The sequence below is a fragment of the Notechis scutatus genome, chromosome 10 (assembly GCF_049901735.1).
Source record: "Notechis scutatus isolate UNSWTSFEM ecotype Mainland chromosome 10, rNotScu1.2, whole genome shotgun sequence".
NCBI classification, from domain to species: Eukaryota; Metazoa; Chordata; class Lepidosauria; order Squamata; family Elapidae; genus Notechis; species Notechis scutatus.
Window position 1 is genome coordinate 13116943 of NC_142018.1, and position 16412 is coordinate 13133354.

Consider the following 16412-nt stretch of genomic DNA (forward strand, 5'->3'; position numbering starts at 1 on the left):
TTAGACACACAAGGAATTTGTCTTGGTGCAGATGCTCTCAGTGTACATAAAAAGAAAAGGTACATTTGCCAAGAATCATAAGGTACAACACTTAATAATAGTCATAGGGTACAAATAAGCAATCAAATCATACCAGGAAACAGTCAATGTGAATTCTATGTCCCACCCAAAGCCGGTCGGGCCAGCCCTTCTCTTTCAGCCCTAGTAAAAAGGCAATGGCCAATCACTTCTGAAAGTCTTGCCAAGAAAATTGCAGATTTTCATCCAGGCAGCTGCCAGGAGTAAAAAACTGACTTGAAGGAACCTTCTAAAAATTTGTTGTTGTTCATTGCAAAGTCATATCCGACCCACTGTGACTCCATGGACAACATTCCTCCAGGCCTTCCTGTCCTCTACCATCCCCTGGAGTCCATTTAAGCTCACGGCAACTGCTTCAGGGACTCCATCCAGCCACCTCCTTCTCTGCCGTCCCCTTCTTCTTCTCTTGCCCTCCATCTTCCCCAGCATTAGGCTCTTCTCCATCGAGTCCTTCCTTCTCATGAGGTGGCCAAAGTCTTTGAGTTTCATCTTCAGGATCTGGCCTTCTAAAGAGCAGTCAGGGTGGATCTCCTCTAGGACTGACCGGTTGGATGGCCTTGCAGCCCAAGGGACTCGCAGGAGTCTCCTCCAGCACCAGAGTTCAAAGGCCTCCATTCTTTGACGCTTAGCCTTCCTTGTGGTACAACTTTCACAGCCGTACATTGCAACTGGGAAAACCACAGCCTTGACTATACTTCTAAAGATGCACATGTTAAATAAAAGGAAATATCTGTAGATCAGGGTTCGGCCATGAAGTCCTGGGGGCTTTCTGTGTTGGTTGTTTTCTTGCACACATCTCGTTTATCTGACATTTCATAACTATTAATGACCACTGAAGTGTGTTAGTTACTGAAACATCTGCAGGCAAACAAGCCAAGCTCGGAGATTACTGCACGTCAGAGTTGCACATTTTTAAAACTCCCACTGAAAACAGCAGCATAAGAAATAGATGTTTCACAAGGGAAGGTTTTCCATCATGCTGAATGTCATGGCTAGTTCTGCATTTGTTCAAGGATGAAGTGTTATCTCTGAAAGTGTTTGTCATCTTAGAGGCTTGCTTTCCACTGTTCAAACTGCCCAGATCTGGCCATTCAAGATAACCAGCTGCTTCAGTCGAGGAAATGTACTGCGCTTGAGATCAAAAGCCACTGCAGGCGAAGAACTTTCTGTTCCTTAGGAGAGATTAAAAAAAAATCTAGGAAGCATCTGGGAATACTTTTTTTTCCCCAGAAGAATTCATGTTATTCCAGGGCCTAAGCTTCTCCTTCATCCCAGTTAAAATCCAGCATCTCTTTTGCATCGGATAAGGTGAGCTGCAACTCATGGTGGCTTATGCCTTTGTTTATTTATTTAGTTTATTTAGTTTAGTTTGTCAAGCATGTATGAGAAAACAAGTAAAAGTTTCTGAACATAACATATAAACATATAAGCATAAACGGGTATAAGTATTATACATAATACATGCATACGAATAGATGGGAAGATTAGGACAGGGATGGTAGGCACGCTGGTGCGCTTATGCACGCCCCCTTACAGACCTCTTAGGAATGGAGGGAGGTCCATGGTAGACATTTTAAGGTTAAAGTTTTGGGTGTTTGTGGATGGAACAATAGAGTCAGGTAGAGAGTTCCAGGCATTGACCACTCTGTTGCTGAAGTCGTATTTTCTGCAATCGAGTTTAGATCGGTTTACTTTGAGTTTGTGTCTGTTGTTTGCCCATGTGTTATTATGGTTGAAGCTGAAGTAGCCATTGACAGGTATGCATTTATCAAAATGCGTTTGATTGAAGAGGAATGGCTGGTTTTCTTTTCATTGCAAACCCAACAGGGAAACACTTCCTGTTGCCGAAGAAGGAAAAGCAACTAGTTGGGAAAACTGGTCCTGAAAGGAGAAATGTGCAGGCAGGATCTTCTGGTTGAGTTAATCATTAGCTTGGCCTTTTCAATAATCAGGATATCTTGGTTTCTTGTCAGCACGGGGCAATTGAGAGAGAGGAAATGCAATGCCCCATCACTTTATTGGCTGGGATCTTTTCTGTAAAGTTATTTCAGTGCTTTGAAATCATATATTTTTTTCTCTCCCAAGGAAGAGGTTTCATTTTTGATCCCCCCCCCCCCGCCCACTGCCCCCATCCTGCCTGCCGAGTCATGGGGTTGCTATTTTGAAAACGCAACAGCCTGGCTCCCTGAGCTGTTTGATCAACAGTAGCCAGCTGAATTTTCTTGGCCCAACAACATGTCTGTTTGCAGATCAAACAGGGCTGCTGCTTAGGAAAAAAAAGGTTCAAAAGAGATTGTAACCGTGGAAGGAAAAAAAATGAAAGAGCTCAAATGCAGGGAAAATATGAAGTGTGAGCTGCATCGCAAAAGTTTGAGGGGGCACATTTTAGGTGAAGTTTAAGCTTTTGGGAAGGTATTAATTGAAATGTGCAGCATTAGGTAAATTGGCATTCCTGATTTGAATTAGATGAACTTTCCCCCTTTAATTTACCTTTAAAATTACAAATTTGGGACAAGTCAAGGAACCCATGGAAAGTTTCTAAATCATTACTTCGCAACTTTGAGAACTTTAAGACATTTGGATTTCAACATTCAGAATTCCCCAGCCAGCTTTTGTAGCACTCAACAGCTCAAACTATAATTAAAAAGTAGCTTAAGAGATGCAATCTTTAATTATGGTTTCTCTTTTGAATTGTTTTAATAAGCAGCAACTCCATTTGTCACCCAGCCAGCTTTCATGCCTACGGTAGACTGGAACTTACCAACACCTGGTGATTGGCCCAAAGTCACCCAGTCAGCTTCCATGCCTAAGGCAGGACTAGAACTCGCAGTCTCCTGGTGATTGGGCCAAAGTCAGCCAGTCGACTTTCATGTCTAAGGCAGGACTAGAACTCACAGTCTCCTGGTGATTGGCCCAAAGTCAGCCAGTCGGCTTTCATGCCTAAGGCAGGACTAGAACTAATAGTTTCTGAGTGATTGACCCAAAGTCACCCAATTGACTTTTACAGCTAAGGTGGGACTAAAATTCAGTCTCCTACTTTCTAGCCTGATGCTTCTATCACTAAACCAAAGTGGCTCTACTTTTTTTATTTATTCACTTATTTACTTCAGTCCAACTGTTGCAAGTCAAGCTTGAAACCGATTGCAACCGACTCCCCCACTGCTCAGCTGGCTCCAGGGCACCCAGCTGTCTTTAGACTCAGTTCATGGCTATATTTGGAATGGAGAATTGTGTCTCTCTGCATGTTTCATGGGCAGCCTTTCCTCCAGAGCACAGCTTCCTTCATGGTCCTAGTGAAACTCCAACCGGGCACCAAAGAAAGAGTAGCACCCACACATTATTATGTTCAGGGCACACCTTTCTGGGTCAAAATGCTGGCCCAAAATGCTAGAGGTCAACCCAGAAGGCTGGTTTGGGATCAAGAATCTTGCTGGTTGTCCAGCCTTTGCTCTCTACTATCCATTCTACCCCATCTAGAGGGACGCGGTGGCTCAGGGGCTAAGATGCTGAGCTTGTCGATCAGAAAGGTCGGCAGTTCGGCGGTTCCAATCCCTAGCGCCATGGAACAGAGTGAGCTCCCATTACTTATCCCAGCTTCTGCCAACCTAGCCGTTCAAAAGCACGTTAAAAAATGCAAGTAGAAAAATAGGGACCACTTTGGTCGGAAGGTTACAGCGTTCCATGCGCCTTTGGTGTTTAGTCATGCCAGCCACATGACCACGGAGATGTCTTCGGACAGCGCTGGCTCTTCGGCTTTGTAACGGAGATGAGCACCACCCTCTAGAGCTGGAAACGACTAGTATGGATGTACAAGGGGAACATTTACCTTTACTTTTACTACCCCGTATATCTTCATCCTTCTCTTTTTCCTAGGCACATAAACCCTCGTTCTGCCTTTCCAGAAGGAAGTTCTCAAATTCTCTTGTGGCCTTATCTCTTAATTGGCCTGATTCCAAATCACCTGGATTGTCGGTTTCCCTATTTCATTTGTACAGAGTCCATTCTAATTTCTTGAGTTTGCAGGCCCAGCCCAACCTATCCTAAATACATACGTGTGTGTGCACGGACACACACATGCACACACACACAGAAACACATCCCATCTATTTCAGAATTTCAGGGTAATCTTATTCTTCGTCTGTGTTTTTCAGACAGGCACTGCATGTGAATATTTCAAAATTATTTGTTTTACCTCCTTCTCTTGAGATGGTGCAGTAAGGTGCTATAAGTAAACACAGGGATGCTGAATGTTTAATTTTCACAGCTGACACAATACAGTGACTCAGTTATTTTGTCTAATGTGCATAATTTGTCTAAGTTATTTTGTCTAATATATATTAACTCACAGGGTGTGGCTGCGGCGTTATTTATCTCTTTTATTATTTTTTACTTCACCCCTTTATTGGCTGTAAACATTATTATTATTATTTTATCTCTTTTATTCATTAAATATGAAACTCGGTCAACTGAACATTTAAATGTATCACAAATATTATTGACTGGCACTGATGGTTGATACGGGTTGCTGCCAGCATCCTAGGTATTGTTATTGTTGTTGTTATTATTATTATATCACAGCCAGATGTTCAGACTGGGTTTGGCATTTTTGTCTACCTATCGAGTCCTTACCAAGGACCTGGGATAGGCAGATGTGGATGTTTGATGGTGTTAAGATATCGTCAACGCAGGATGGAAGCTGTTCCACGTAAAGCTGCCTTCTGCAATTGACTAATGGCAAATTTGTCAATGCCTATGGTGTTGAAGTGATGCTCCAGTTGTTTTGGGATTATACTCAAGGTGCCTATTACTACTGGTACTACCCTTGCTTGCCTTCGCTATAGTCGTTCTCTTTCTATTTGTAGGTCTTCGTATTTTGTTATCTTCTCCAATTCTTTCTCTTTTATTCTGCTGTCTCCAGGCACTGCCAGGGCCATCTTAGCAGCATTATGGGCCCCGGGCAAAGCAGTGAACTGGGCCCCCTACAACTATTCACAGGAATAAAAATATAAATGGTCGATAAGATTAAACATATATTTGCATGTTAGTATTAATTAAGAAATGCATAAAATGTAATAAATATGTTGCTGTATTTATATGATAAGGTGCATTGAAGGGTTAACATACACAGATTAGCATGGGGCCCCTATGCTCGAGGGGCCCACGGGCAAGTGCCCATCAGGCCCATGCGTCGACAGCCCTGGCCACTGCCACATCCACTATCTAGATTTTTTTTTCTTATCGACAACTGTTAAGTCCATGGTGTTATGTGGCAGGTATCTGTCTGTCAGAATTCTGAAGTCCCATTATTATTATTTATTATTATTTTATTCATTAAACATGAAACTCGGGCAACTGAACATTTAAAAATGTATCACAAATAGCACTGATGGTTGATACGGGTTGCTGCCAGCATCCTACTGTAGGTATCAACCAGTGGTGGGATTCAATTTTTTTTTTTACTACCGGTTCTGTGGGCATGGCTTGGTGGGTGTGGCAGGGGAAAGATACTGTAAAATCTCCAGTCAGAGGTGGTATTTTCTGGTTCTCCGAACTACTCAAAATTTCTGCTACCGGTTCTCCAGAACAGGTCAGAACCTGCTGAATACCACCTCTGGTATCAACCATTTATTTTCTTAACATGTATGATGTTCCAAATAGCAGTTTTTTGCAGCTCTGCTGCAATTTCCTGATGTATTTTGTAAAATTCTTGTACATGGTACCAATATTATTGCACATGGTACAAATACCATTAATAATAATAATAATAATAATAATAATAATAGTATTTTTAGTATTATTTTCTGTTGTTTTGCAAGTACACTGAGTGCTTCTAAGACAAATTCCCTTTTGCATCTAACCACACTTGGCCAAATAAATAAGGTATTATAAGGTGTAAGCAGAAGAATTTCACCTTAGCACAACATTATAGGTGCATGCAACTTTAGAGAATGAGATATTTAATAGGGCTTCATTTGCACTCGACTGTATGGTGCATTTAAAAGCCCTCCATACTTGTCATAATCTGGACAAGCTTCTTCATTAGATTTTCTGGAACAGGTTGATTCACTCTGGAAAACCCGGGCTGTGAACGAAGAGCTAGAAAGATTTTGATTAGGCGGTTTAATCTTCCCAGCCTGTCACAAGGAAGTGGATTTGCTAGCGTGTGACGAGATGCAGGCTGCTTCTGTTGAACCCTCTTTGGCTGGCAGAGAATAAACAAATGATCTGATAGAGTTTCAGTTTCATAACCTTAGGGAGGGTGGAAAAAATATTATGGCAATCCTGACCCTCTGGTTTTGAATTTGCTCCCCTCCCACCCGCCTCGGGCTTTTGCTGCCACTCTTCGATTTGTGTGAGAGCTTTTGTCGCACAATTATCGAGATGCGTGTCCGAGATTCAAAGCTAGGAAATATTGGGTAAGTGCCAACGGCTTGCATGGAGCTCCTGCACCGCTTATCCCAAATACTTCTGGGAATCTGGACTCCAGAGGATACTTAAAAGATTAACTGCTTAACTGCCCCCATGCCCTGGGATAAATGTGATGTTTGTCAACAAATCTGTTGTCAATCTCTTCTGTTACGTATGTATGCTCTTGTTGAATTGTCTTGTGCATTTCCATGCTAGCAGGCTCCGGGTTGCTGTTGTATCAATGCACGCAAGGAAAACATAAGCCAAGCCTTTAAAACATTCTTGATTTTAATGCAAGCCCAAAGCATCTCACCCCACTCTACTCTCATCTAAGAGTTTTAGCCTGGAGGATGGCCTCTGTCTAACAATACTAATATTGACCCAGATTGTTGGGGGAAATAGGCTGACTCTGTAAACCATTTAGAGCATCAACCTTTCAGACCTCAGGGACCCCTAAATTCATAATTTTAAATCCCACAGACCACTAATATGATTTTTTTTTTTAAAAAAAAGATAAGTAGTATTCAGTGCAATATAAAAAAAAGCAAATACTTTTTCTGCGGGACCACCCAAATTTTCTCGCACAGATCACTGGTTGGTGACAGCTGGTTTTAGAGAGGGCTGGAAAGCATTTATATAAGTCTAAGTGCTATTGCCATTAATTAATAGTAGAGGGATTTGTGGGGCAAAGATCTTTCAAATCTCTTTCTGAAATCACTTTTAGAATAGAATGGAATGGAATGGAATGGAATAGAGTAGAATAGAATAGAATAGAATAGAATAGAATAGAATATATGGAATGGAATGGAATGGAATAGAATAGAATGGAATGGAATAGAATGGAATAGAAGGAATGGAATAGAATAGAATAGAATAGGAATATTGGAATGAAGAATAGAACACAGTAGAATAGAGTAGAATACAGTGTAGTACTGAACAATACAATAAGGAATAGAATAGAATTAGGAATATAATAGAGTATGGAATGGAATGGAATAGAATAGTTTTAGAATATATTTAGAACAGAATATAATTCTTTTATTGACCAAGTGTGATTGGACACACAAGGAATTTGTCTTTGGTGCATCAGCTCTCAGTGTACATAAAGAAAAAATAAAATACATTCATCAAGAATCATAAGATACAACATTTAGTGATAGCCATAGCTTACTATAAGCAATCAAATCATGCACGTGTTTACACTCTCTCTCTCTCTCTCTTTAGCAGACTCGCGTCCAGCCCTCTATAAGCGTCGCCAAGCAGTCCGACGTCCAACCCGTGAAACCCAGCCTCAGCCCCACTAGGCAAGCCCCGAAGACCTCATCAAAACCGGGTTCCGGGCGGCGCCCGAGGGACTCCCCGCCACTGGAGGCAGGGAGGCTGACGCTCCAAGCAGGGCGTGCGCTAGGACCCGGGGGCCCGCCTCTCAGAGCCGGAGCAGGCACACCTGTTTTCCCGGCTCCGGCTGAACCGAGCGGGCGGGCGGCGGAGCGTGTGTGTGGCCGGCCGGGCTCCGCTGGCAGCAGCAGCAGCAGCAGCAGCGACAGCGGCGGGACCCTCCTTTGCAAGGAGGCGCCCGCGGGCCCCGAAGAGGCGCCCGCCTGCTTGGAAGAGGCGAGAGAGACGGCCGCGGGCTTCCCACGGGGTGGGTGGGGCTGGCGAGAAGCCGGCTTCCGAGCGGGGCGGCGGGGCTAGGTGGGTGGGATCAAACCCACCGAGAGCCGGAGCCGCAAATCTCGCTCCCCACCTGGGAACCGGGCGCTCCGGTGGAGCCGAGTTGACCGGCCGCCGCCCTGCCCGGCCAGCCCGGCCGGCCGGGCGCTGGGACTCAGTCTTGCTTTCCCACCTTCTGTGAAATGGGCGCATTTGGAAAGGGCGGGGTCGCCGGCGCCTCCGCCGGGCTGGGGCGCTTCGTTGGCCCTCCTGCCGGCCGTTGCCGAACCAGCTGCCTGGACTCGCCTTGGAAAAGTGGCTGAAGAAGAAGAAGAAGGAAGGGGGGGAGGGAGGGGGCTTGCATTGGCAAGGCAAGGCGGGTCCAGAAGAGCGTAGGAGGGAGGGGGGGGGAAAGTGGGCTCCCGGTTCCAGCCGGAGGGTCTTTTTTTTGGCGGGGGTGGAACCGGCCCGGGCTGGGCCAGCTGCGAGAGGAAGGAATGGGCCCCGGGCGAGTCGCGGCGACGGCGGACTCCTCGGTGGAAGAATGCTCCGACGCCTCGGGGGGAAGGAGGACCCAACGCCGCCCCCGCCAGATTTTGCGCCGGGTGGCTTCGCAGGCGGTGACCAGGACCAACCCGCCGCTGGGCATCCTCTTCACCACGCTCCTGTACTGCGGGGAGCTGGCCTCGGCCTGCGTGGTGACCGCCTCCTACAGCCGCTCCGACGACCAGTTCTGGATGGTCCTAACGCTGCTCTTGATGCTCGTCTCCTCCGTCATGGTGCAGCTCACCCTCATCTTCGTCAACCGGGACCTGACCAGCGACAAGCCCTTCATCCTTTTCATGCACCTGGTGCTCCTGGGGCCTCTCATCAGGTGAGTTGGGGCCAGCTCTTCCCTTCCCATCCCAAAACTTGGCTCCTCAACTTGCCTGGTCAGCAGAGTCTCAAGAGGGGTTCAAGGACCACCATGTCCAGAATCCACAAGTGGGGTTCAAGGGGGCCTGTCCCCCCCCCCCAGTTGTGCAAGGACTACCATGCCCAGAATCCACAAGCGGGGTTCAATTAGGCCTATCTTCCCCCAGCTGTGCAGGGACTACCATGCCCAGAATCCACAAGCGGGGTTCAATTAGGCCTATCTTCCCCCAGCTGTGCAGGGACTACCATGCCCAGAATCCACAAGCGGGTTCAATTAGGCCTATCTTTCCCCAGCTGTGCAGGGACTACCACGCCCAAAATCCACATTCAGCTTCAAGCTGTCTCAAAATACCTTGGGAAGCTTGCGGCTTATGAGGAAAACTAGAAAAGTGGTGTTTGGTTAGGTTGTCTTTTGGTAAAGGAGGGTTTGTAATTGTCAAAATGAATTGTCAGAATGAACAAAACCAGATGTTTGGGCATTGCAGCTGCCAGGCATGCTTGCAAGGTGGGGTTCGTGCATTATTAACACTCATCTGTGGTTCATTGAAACATGGTTTGTGGGATAAACCATAATGGGTCAGAGTCACACATGGCTCCGAATACTTAAATTGGGGTTTTTCCTCTCATATAAGTGGCTAGCCGGATGCTAAACTGAGGACCCCAGCTGCATCCCAACCAGAAGAGGCCAAAATGGAGGGAACACGTATGCTTTGTGCTTCTTAAGATGAGTGATGGGCAGGGTGAAAATGGCAGCTCAGTTAATTTGAATGTGTACCTTCTCAAAACCAAGATTTCTTGGTTTCAACTCCCAGAATTTCCCAGTCAGCCACGGAAGTTGAATTGAACGCCAGACTATTGGGCAATTTTGTGTTCTCTTGCAGGTGTTTCATTACCAAACGAGTTTGATATTCTCACTGGGAGTGAGGTTTCCTCTTATTTTATGCCCTCAATTATACAAAATGCCACAATTAAAATATAACATGCTATTACAATATAAAACGAGAGCAAACCCCACTCCCTACTAGCCCTGGGGAATGTTACCTAGTTTGGTAATAAAACATCTGCAAGAAAACAGGCTTTTAAATAGCACCACACTTCAACCCTGAGCTATTCTCTTCCATTGGAACTCCAGCCATCTTAAAATTTGCCCAAAGTTGAGAAATGCAGTCGTAAAAAAATATCGGACTATGCTTGCTTTAAAAATTAGTTCCCAGATTAGCCTTGCATCTTCCTCACTCCCCTCCCACACGCCATGCTCATTTTGCTAAGTGTGGTTCTGGCTATTTGTCCTTGATTTTTTTTTTTTTTTTTGGTGTGCTAGAAGCCAAGAGGCAAGTCCAGTTTGGAAGCCAATGTTCTCCGTGGAGGAATGTTGATCAGAATGGAAGGTTGAGCTTCTGCCCTTTCACCAGGAAATGTGATCTTCTCAGAATGTATAGTATGCTCAAATGCCCTTGGGAGCTGTGAGAACTGAAGATACTTGTAGTGCCTGAAGTTAGGAAGGCGTGGGATGTTTTTGCTGAGCTACTAACATTGAGAGTGATGGCCCCATGTGTGGAAGATGAGAGCTCCAGGAAACAGAATAACCGAGTTGGAAGGGAACCTTGGAGGTCTTCTAGTCCAACCCCCCCCTGCTCCAACCCCCCATCTAATCTAGGAACTGAAAAGTAGGGCACCGTGCTGGAGGTGTGAGGTTATTTTTGCATATATTTATTTTATTTTATTCAAGACAAAGTTCAAATACAAAATACAAAACTCCCCAAAAATCCAAATAAAAAGAAAATAAAATGAAAAAAAAAACCCCCACCACAAAACAATAAAAACATTAAAAAAGAAAAAGATCCATCAAAAAAGGGCATTTATCCCCCCTAATTGAATACTGATTAATACATAATACATAATATACATTAATACTGATTAATACACATTAGTTCCCACCCCATGCAAAATAGGCCCGCCCAAGAATTTTAAGCTACTAAATCAATTTGCAAATTTATTGACCCGCCTTCTATATATGATACTAGTGACAAAGTAGTCAACAAGAAAAAAAAATGCTGATATTAAAACAAAACAAAATTAAATTTTTGTACCTCTCTGTTGGAGGCATGAGATTATTAAGCTCTGCCTGTTCACCTAATTATTTTGGGGTTGTTGTTGCTCTTCCATTCGTCCTTTAAGAGAGGGAATTCCCCCTTTAGATAGGTGTTCCTAAGTTCCTGTCTTCTTGACAGTGATGGGATACAATTTTTTTTACTACCAGTTCTGTGGGCGTGGCTTGGTGGGCGTGGCAGGGGAAGGATATATTGCAAAATCCCCATTCCCTCCCCACCCCACTAACCTGCTTTCCAGCTCCGTTCTCCTGTGTAGGGCAACTAAAGAAGACTCAGCCAATCAGCTGGGACTCGGGAGGCAGAGAATAGATATGGTTGGCGGAGCCAGTCAGAGGCCGGATTGGCCGGTTCTCCAAACTACTCAAAATTTCCACTACCAGTTCTTCAGAACTGGTCAGAACCGGCTGAATACCACCTCTGCTTCTTGGTGATGTCAAAGATTCCCCTGTCAACTTTCTTTGCTTTTTTTTTTTTTAAATTCAAGGTGATAGATTGCTTGTTGACTCCATTTTTTTTCCCTCCGACGATATTAACAGAGTGAACTTGAAATCTAAGTTGACAAAAACAAAATTGCAACATTGCCTTGGTGACATCATGGCATTTGAGGTGTTATTTTGAGAGAATTGGAGCATCTGCCACACTCAGTGAGTTCTTCACCACACTTCTCCTTTCTTCTTCCTGGGGTCCGGTTTCCACACCTTCTTTACCCAGCTCAGCTACCAAGAAATCCAGTTAAATCTCCTTGTGGTGGTACAGTGGTTAGAATACAGAATTGCAGGCAAACTCTGCCCGCATCCTGGAGTTCGATTCTCACTGGCTCAAGGTTGACTCAGCCTTCCTTCCTTCCAAGGTGGGTAAAATGAGGACCCAGACTGTTGGGGGCAAGAGGCTGACTCTGTAAACTGCTTAGAGAGGGCTGTAAAGCACTATAAAGTGGCATATAAGTCTAAGTGCTATTGCTATTACCATCCTTTCTTCCTTCCCCTCTCCCCTCCCTTCCCCATCCATCCATCCCAGCTCAAGGTTGACTCAGCCTTCCATCCGTCTGATGTAAAATGAGGACCCAGATTGTTGGGCGCAATAGGCTGACTGTAAATCGGTTACAGAAGGGCTGTAAAAGCACTGTGAAGCGGTATAGAAATCTAAGTGTATTGCTATCAGGAACCCTGGTGGCACTGTGGTTAGAATGCAGTATTGCAGGCAAACTCTGCCCACTGCCAGCAGTCCGATCCTGACCGGCTCAAGGTAGACTCAAGCCTTCCATCCTTCCGAGGTCAGTAAAATGAGGACCCGGATCGTTGTGGGGGGGGCAATGTGCTGACATGTGTTAACTGCCCAGAGAGTGCTGTCAAGCACTATGAGTGACATATAAATCTAGGTCCTATTGCTATTCTTATTATTGAGAAGCCCGTAACTACTTTAGCTGGATGAAAAGCTTCCACCTGGAACATGGAGTTCCTGTCCACATGAAAGTATTATGTCAATCTTTAAACCAGAAGAAGATTGACCAGGACACTTTGTCTTTTCCAGATCACTTGAAATGGCACCTAGAAGGATACAAAGATTTTTAATATAAGGGCCTATTTATGTACTTGTTATCAGGCGTGATCAGTTTGATAATACCCATTCCACTTTAAGATAAAAGTAAGGTAAACATTATACTGGAACACAAAAGGCCCTGTAACTCGAATGAAAAGCAGGCTGGGCTTCTTCAGTTTATTTCAAGTGTCCAACCCTTCAAACCAGACCAGGTCAGGTGCCGTAGAGATTCCAGGAATAATCTATAATAATACAGTAGGGCGTAAAAAGACAATCTGGAAACTCTACCCGAGCTTTTTTCTGTCTTTTCTTATAGCAAACAAAGTCAAGGCAGGATTATCCTGAGTTTCTTTCTCACAGTTTCTTCAACCTCTGGAGGGGACTGGAGGCTAAAACATATGAACGTTTGCAGGAACCAGGCATGGCTAGTGTAGTGAAGAGAAGGACCAGGGGAGATAGGAGAGCAGTCTTCCAATATTTGAGGGGCTGCCACAGAGAGGAGAGGAAGTCAAGCTATTTTCCAAAGCACCTGAAGGCCAGACAATGAATAATGGATGGAAACTGAACAAGGAGAGATTCAACCTGGAAATAAGGAGAAACTTTCTGACAGTGAGAACAATCAACCCATGGAACAGAAGTTGCCTTCAGAAGTTGTGGGAGCTTCATCCTTGGAAGCTTTCAAGAAGAGACTGAACTACCATCTGTCAGATAATGGTGTAGGGTCTCTTGCTGGGGTGGGAGGTTGGACTAGATGATCCATAAGGTCCCTTCTAACTCTGTTAATCTGTTAATCTTCCCCAAGTTGCTTCTTGGAACACGGTCATCTCTAAATTGCCTTTTTTTAAAATTGAGGTTGGAAATTGAGGTTCTCCAGATTTGGTTGCAGCATTGCTGAGCTTCGGTTTTCAGATGTCAAGAGTCATAGTTTTCCACACCAGTCTGTTCCTTGATCCTTTCTAAGAGGCAACCCTACTACGGTGAGGCCTTCTACGTTGATCTTGTGCTACATGGCCATTTGGAGCATGATACAGATACACATTGTCGTGGGGCAAAGAGAAGTATTTTGGCCCGCTGTTCTAATTCTGGAAGATGCCATTAGATCACTATTTGATTGGTTGCAGATTCAAGATGTACGCCAGAAGGAACATCTCCACTTGGTAGGTTCAAGAGAGATAAAAGGAAGGAATTTAGCTTTTTACAAAGCTCAAGGCTAACTGCTAGCGATCCGCTATTAGATCAAACGATTTTAACTATTTATCACTAAGCAAACTCTTTCCCAATCCCAGAAGTCTTGGTAGACAACAGCACCCCCCCCACCACCACACACCAGCCAATTGCATTAGGTTTAGCTGGGATAGGAAATTCCAGGAGCTTCAAGCTACACTGGGCAGTTTGAAATGAAATCACAACAACTCAAATCGACAGAAGGCAAAGCAAACTGTTGCCTTATTATAGCCAAGAAAAACAGCACGGATACGTCCATTAGGACTCTATATGAAGAAAAAAATTTCCCTTAAATGGAGGAGTTTCCTGAAAAATCTTGCATGCATCCCTCCCCGCTGCAAACTTGGCTAGAAAAAAATGGTTATATATCTCAGATGAGGAAAGGAGGTGGTTAAAATTATGGGGAATAATAAGAGTTGCTGTATTTTTTGAAACTTGAACGGAGTCCAAGGTTTTGTTCTAGCTTCTTCCATTTGCCTGCTCTGGCCTGGCTTATTTGGGAAATGTGGCTTGCAGCCCTTGACCCAAAGACCACCCAGCCTACAACAATTTTTAAAACTGGTTTTTTTTTTTTTTTAGGTATCCTGGTTTGCAGAGACAGAGCAATGCTGGAAATGGGAGGGCTGAATTCGGTTAATTCCCCCATGGCAGTGGTGGGATTCAAATTTTTTTACTACCGGTTCCGTGGGCGTGGCTTGGTGGGTGTGGCAGGGGAAGGATACTGCAAAATCCCCATTCTCTCCCCCCCCTACCCACTAACTTGCTTTCCAGCTCCGTTCTCCTGTGCAGGGCAACCCATGAAGACCCAGCCAACCAGCTGGGACTCAATGGGAGGCAAAGAATAGATGGGGGCAGGGCCAGTCAGAGGTGGTATTTGCCGGTTCTCTGAACTACTCAAAATTTCCGCTTCCAGTTCTTCAGAACCGGTCAGAACCTACTGAACACCACCTCTGCTCCATGGGAGGGTTGGAGTTCAGCTGGGTTGGAGTTCAGCTCCCATAATTCCTGGGCCGGCGCCAAATTGAATGTGAGAACAGATGGAGAGCACCATGGAAGGACTCTAGTTGTGTTTGCGTGATACAAACTAAGCATCCCAGCCTTGGTGCCGAGTGTAGAGTCCAGCGGTTCATACCAACCCGGAAAAACGATTTCAATCTATAAACTAGGTTTACACTTACCATGATTAAATATGAATGTATTAATTCGCTAACAGCCAGTAAGTTAAATTTTGGATAGTTGATTCTGTAAGTCTTTGACTTAACAACCACAGCTGGAGCCAAATTAAAAACAAAACAAAAGGAGAAATGCTCTCCCCCTTTTGCATTTGAGCGTGCCTAAGAAGGGGACAGGAAAGGAGAAAGGGAAAGAGGAAAGGAGGAGAAGGAAAGATGGGGAGAGAGGAAGGAAGGAAAAATAAAGAAAGAAGAAAGAGAGAATGAAGAGTGAACGAAAAAGAAGAAAAGGAAGGAAGAAGAAAGAAGGAAGAGAGAAGGAAAAAGAAGGGAAGGAAAGAAGGAAGGAGATTATAATGAGAGGGAGGGAGGGTGTGAGGCAAGTCCTGCCTTAGCACTTGGACCCCACAGGTGTCCTCAAACAGGATTGATGTCGAGCTGGCCACACACACCCAGCCCCCCCCAGCCCCCCCCCTCCCCAGGTCAAACACAACGGCCCTCCATGAAATCGCATTTGACACCCCTGTGCTAAAGAAATCATTGTCGGTTGGTCGATCTGTACTTGCAGCTTTGATAGGGTGCCAAAATATCTTAGTTCTCCTGCATAGGTGGGTTGCTTTTTACCCCCTTTCTTCTGCAGGCTCCTTCAGAAAATGCAACTGTGGGGTCCCCTCACTCCCTCACCATTTGCTAGCTCGTAGCAGCATCCGATGTGTCAGCCAGCAAACCAGCATCCCTCCGATCGGAGCCAGGAGACGAGACGAGGTCCAAGTGCCCCTCCCTCCCTTGTTCTTTCTTTGGCCCTCTTCTGCGCCCTGTTCCACCCTTGGGTTTGTAGCTCCCTGGCCTGCCTTCATCAATGAGAACAGAGCCAGCTTGTCTATGGCTCTATTTTCAGCATGGGGAGGTCAACAAAGAACCCTTTTCTACGCTGACTTGTTTGCACGCCGCACCTCCCTTTCCTTCCAAGCCGATGAGAAGGTTTTTTTGTGTGTGAAAGCCTTTAAGGTAGTTCACCCTGGTAGGGGCTCTGGCTTGGGTTGGGTTGAAGGTGAAACCACCTAAAAATAATAATTTTGGTGGTAACGCTCGCCCTGGAAATAGGCTGAGCTCTTTCATAAGGTATGGCTCTTACAGCTGTGGCCCTCGCACATGCAGAATTCAATAGTTCAATAGAACTTTGGAAGGATTTTGAGATCTGTTTCTGTTTAGAAATTAAAAACATTGCCTTTTCTGGAAAGTAGATTTCGAGGGGAAAGGTGTTGCAGAAAGAAATCCCTTTCAGAGGGGAAAGGAAATATGTTTAGAGGAA

At 45.0% G+C, this 16412-nt stretch overlaps 1 protein-coding gene across 5 annotated transcripts in view; it reads left to right on the top strand.

Annotated features, from left to right (window-relative positions):
• The first annotated feature begins 1267 nt into the window (after positions 1–1267).
• Positions 1268–16412, top strand: part of XKRX (XK related X-linked) — a 32156-nt gene continuing 17011 nt past the window's right edge. The window contains exons 1-2 of one of the 5 annotated variants that reach the window (XM_087972399.1): positions 1268–1386; positions 7711–9013. In XM_087972399.1, the coding sequence (XP_087828525.1) occupies positions 8637–9013 (377 nt within the window). In that variant the 5' untranslated portion in view covers positions 1268–1386; positions 7711–8636. Of the gene's footprint in view, positions 1387–6308; positions 6659–7710; positions 9014–16412 lie in introns of those variants that run through there. The other 4 variants (XM_087972397.1, XM_087972398.1, XM_026674748.2 and 1 more) reach the window with 4 other exon arrangements.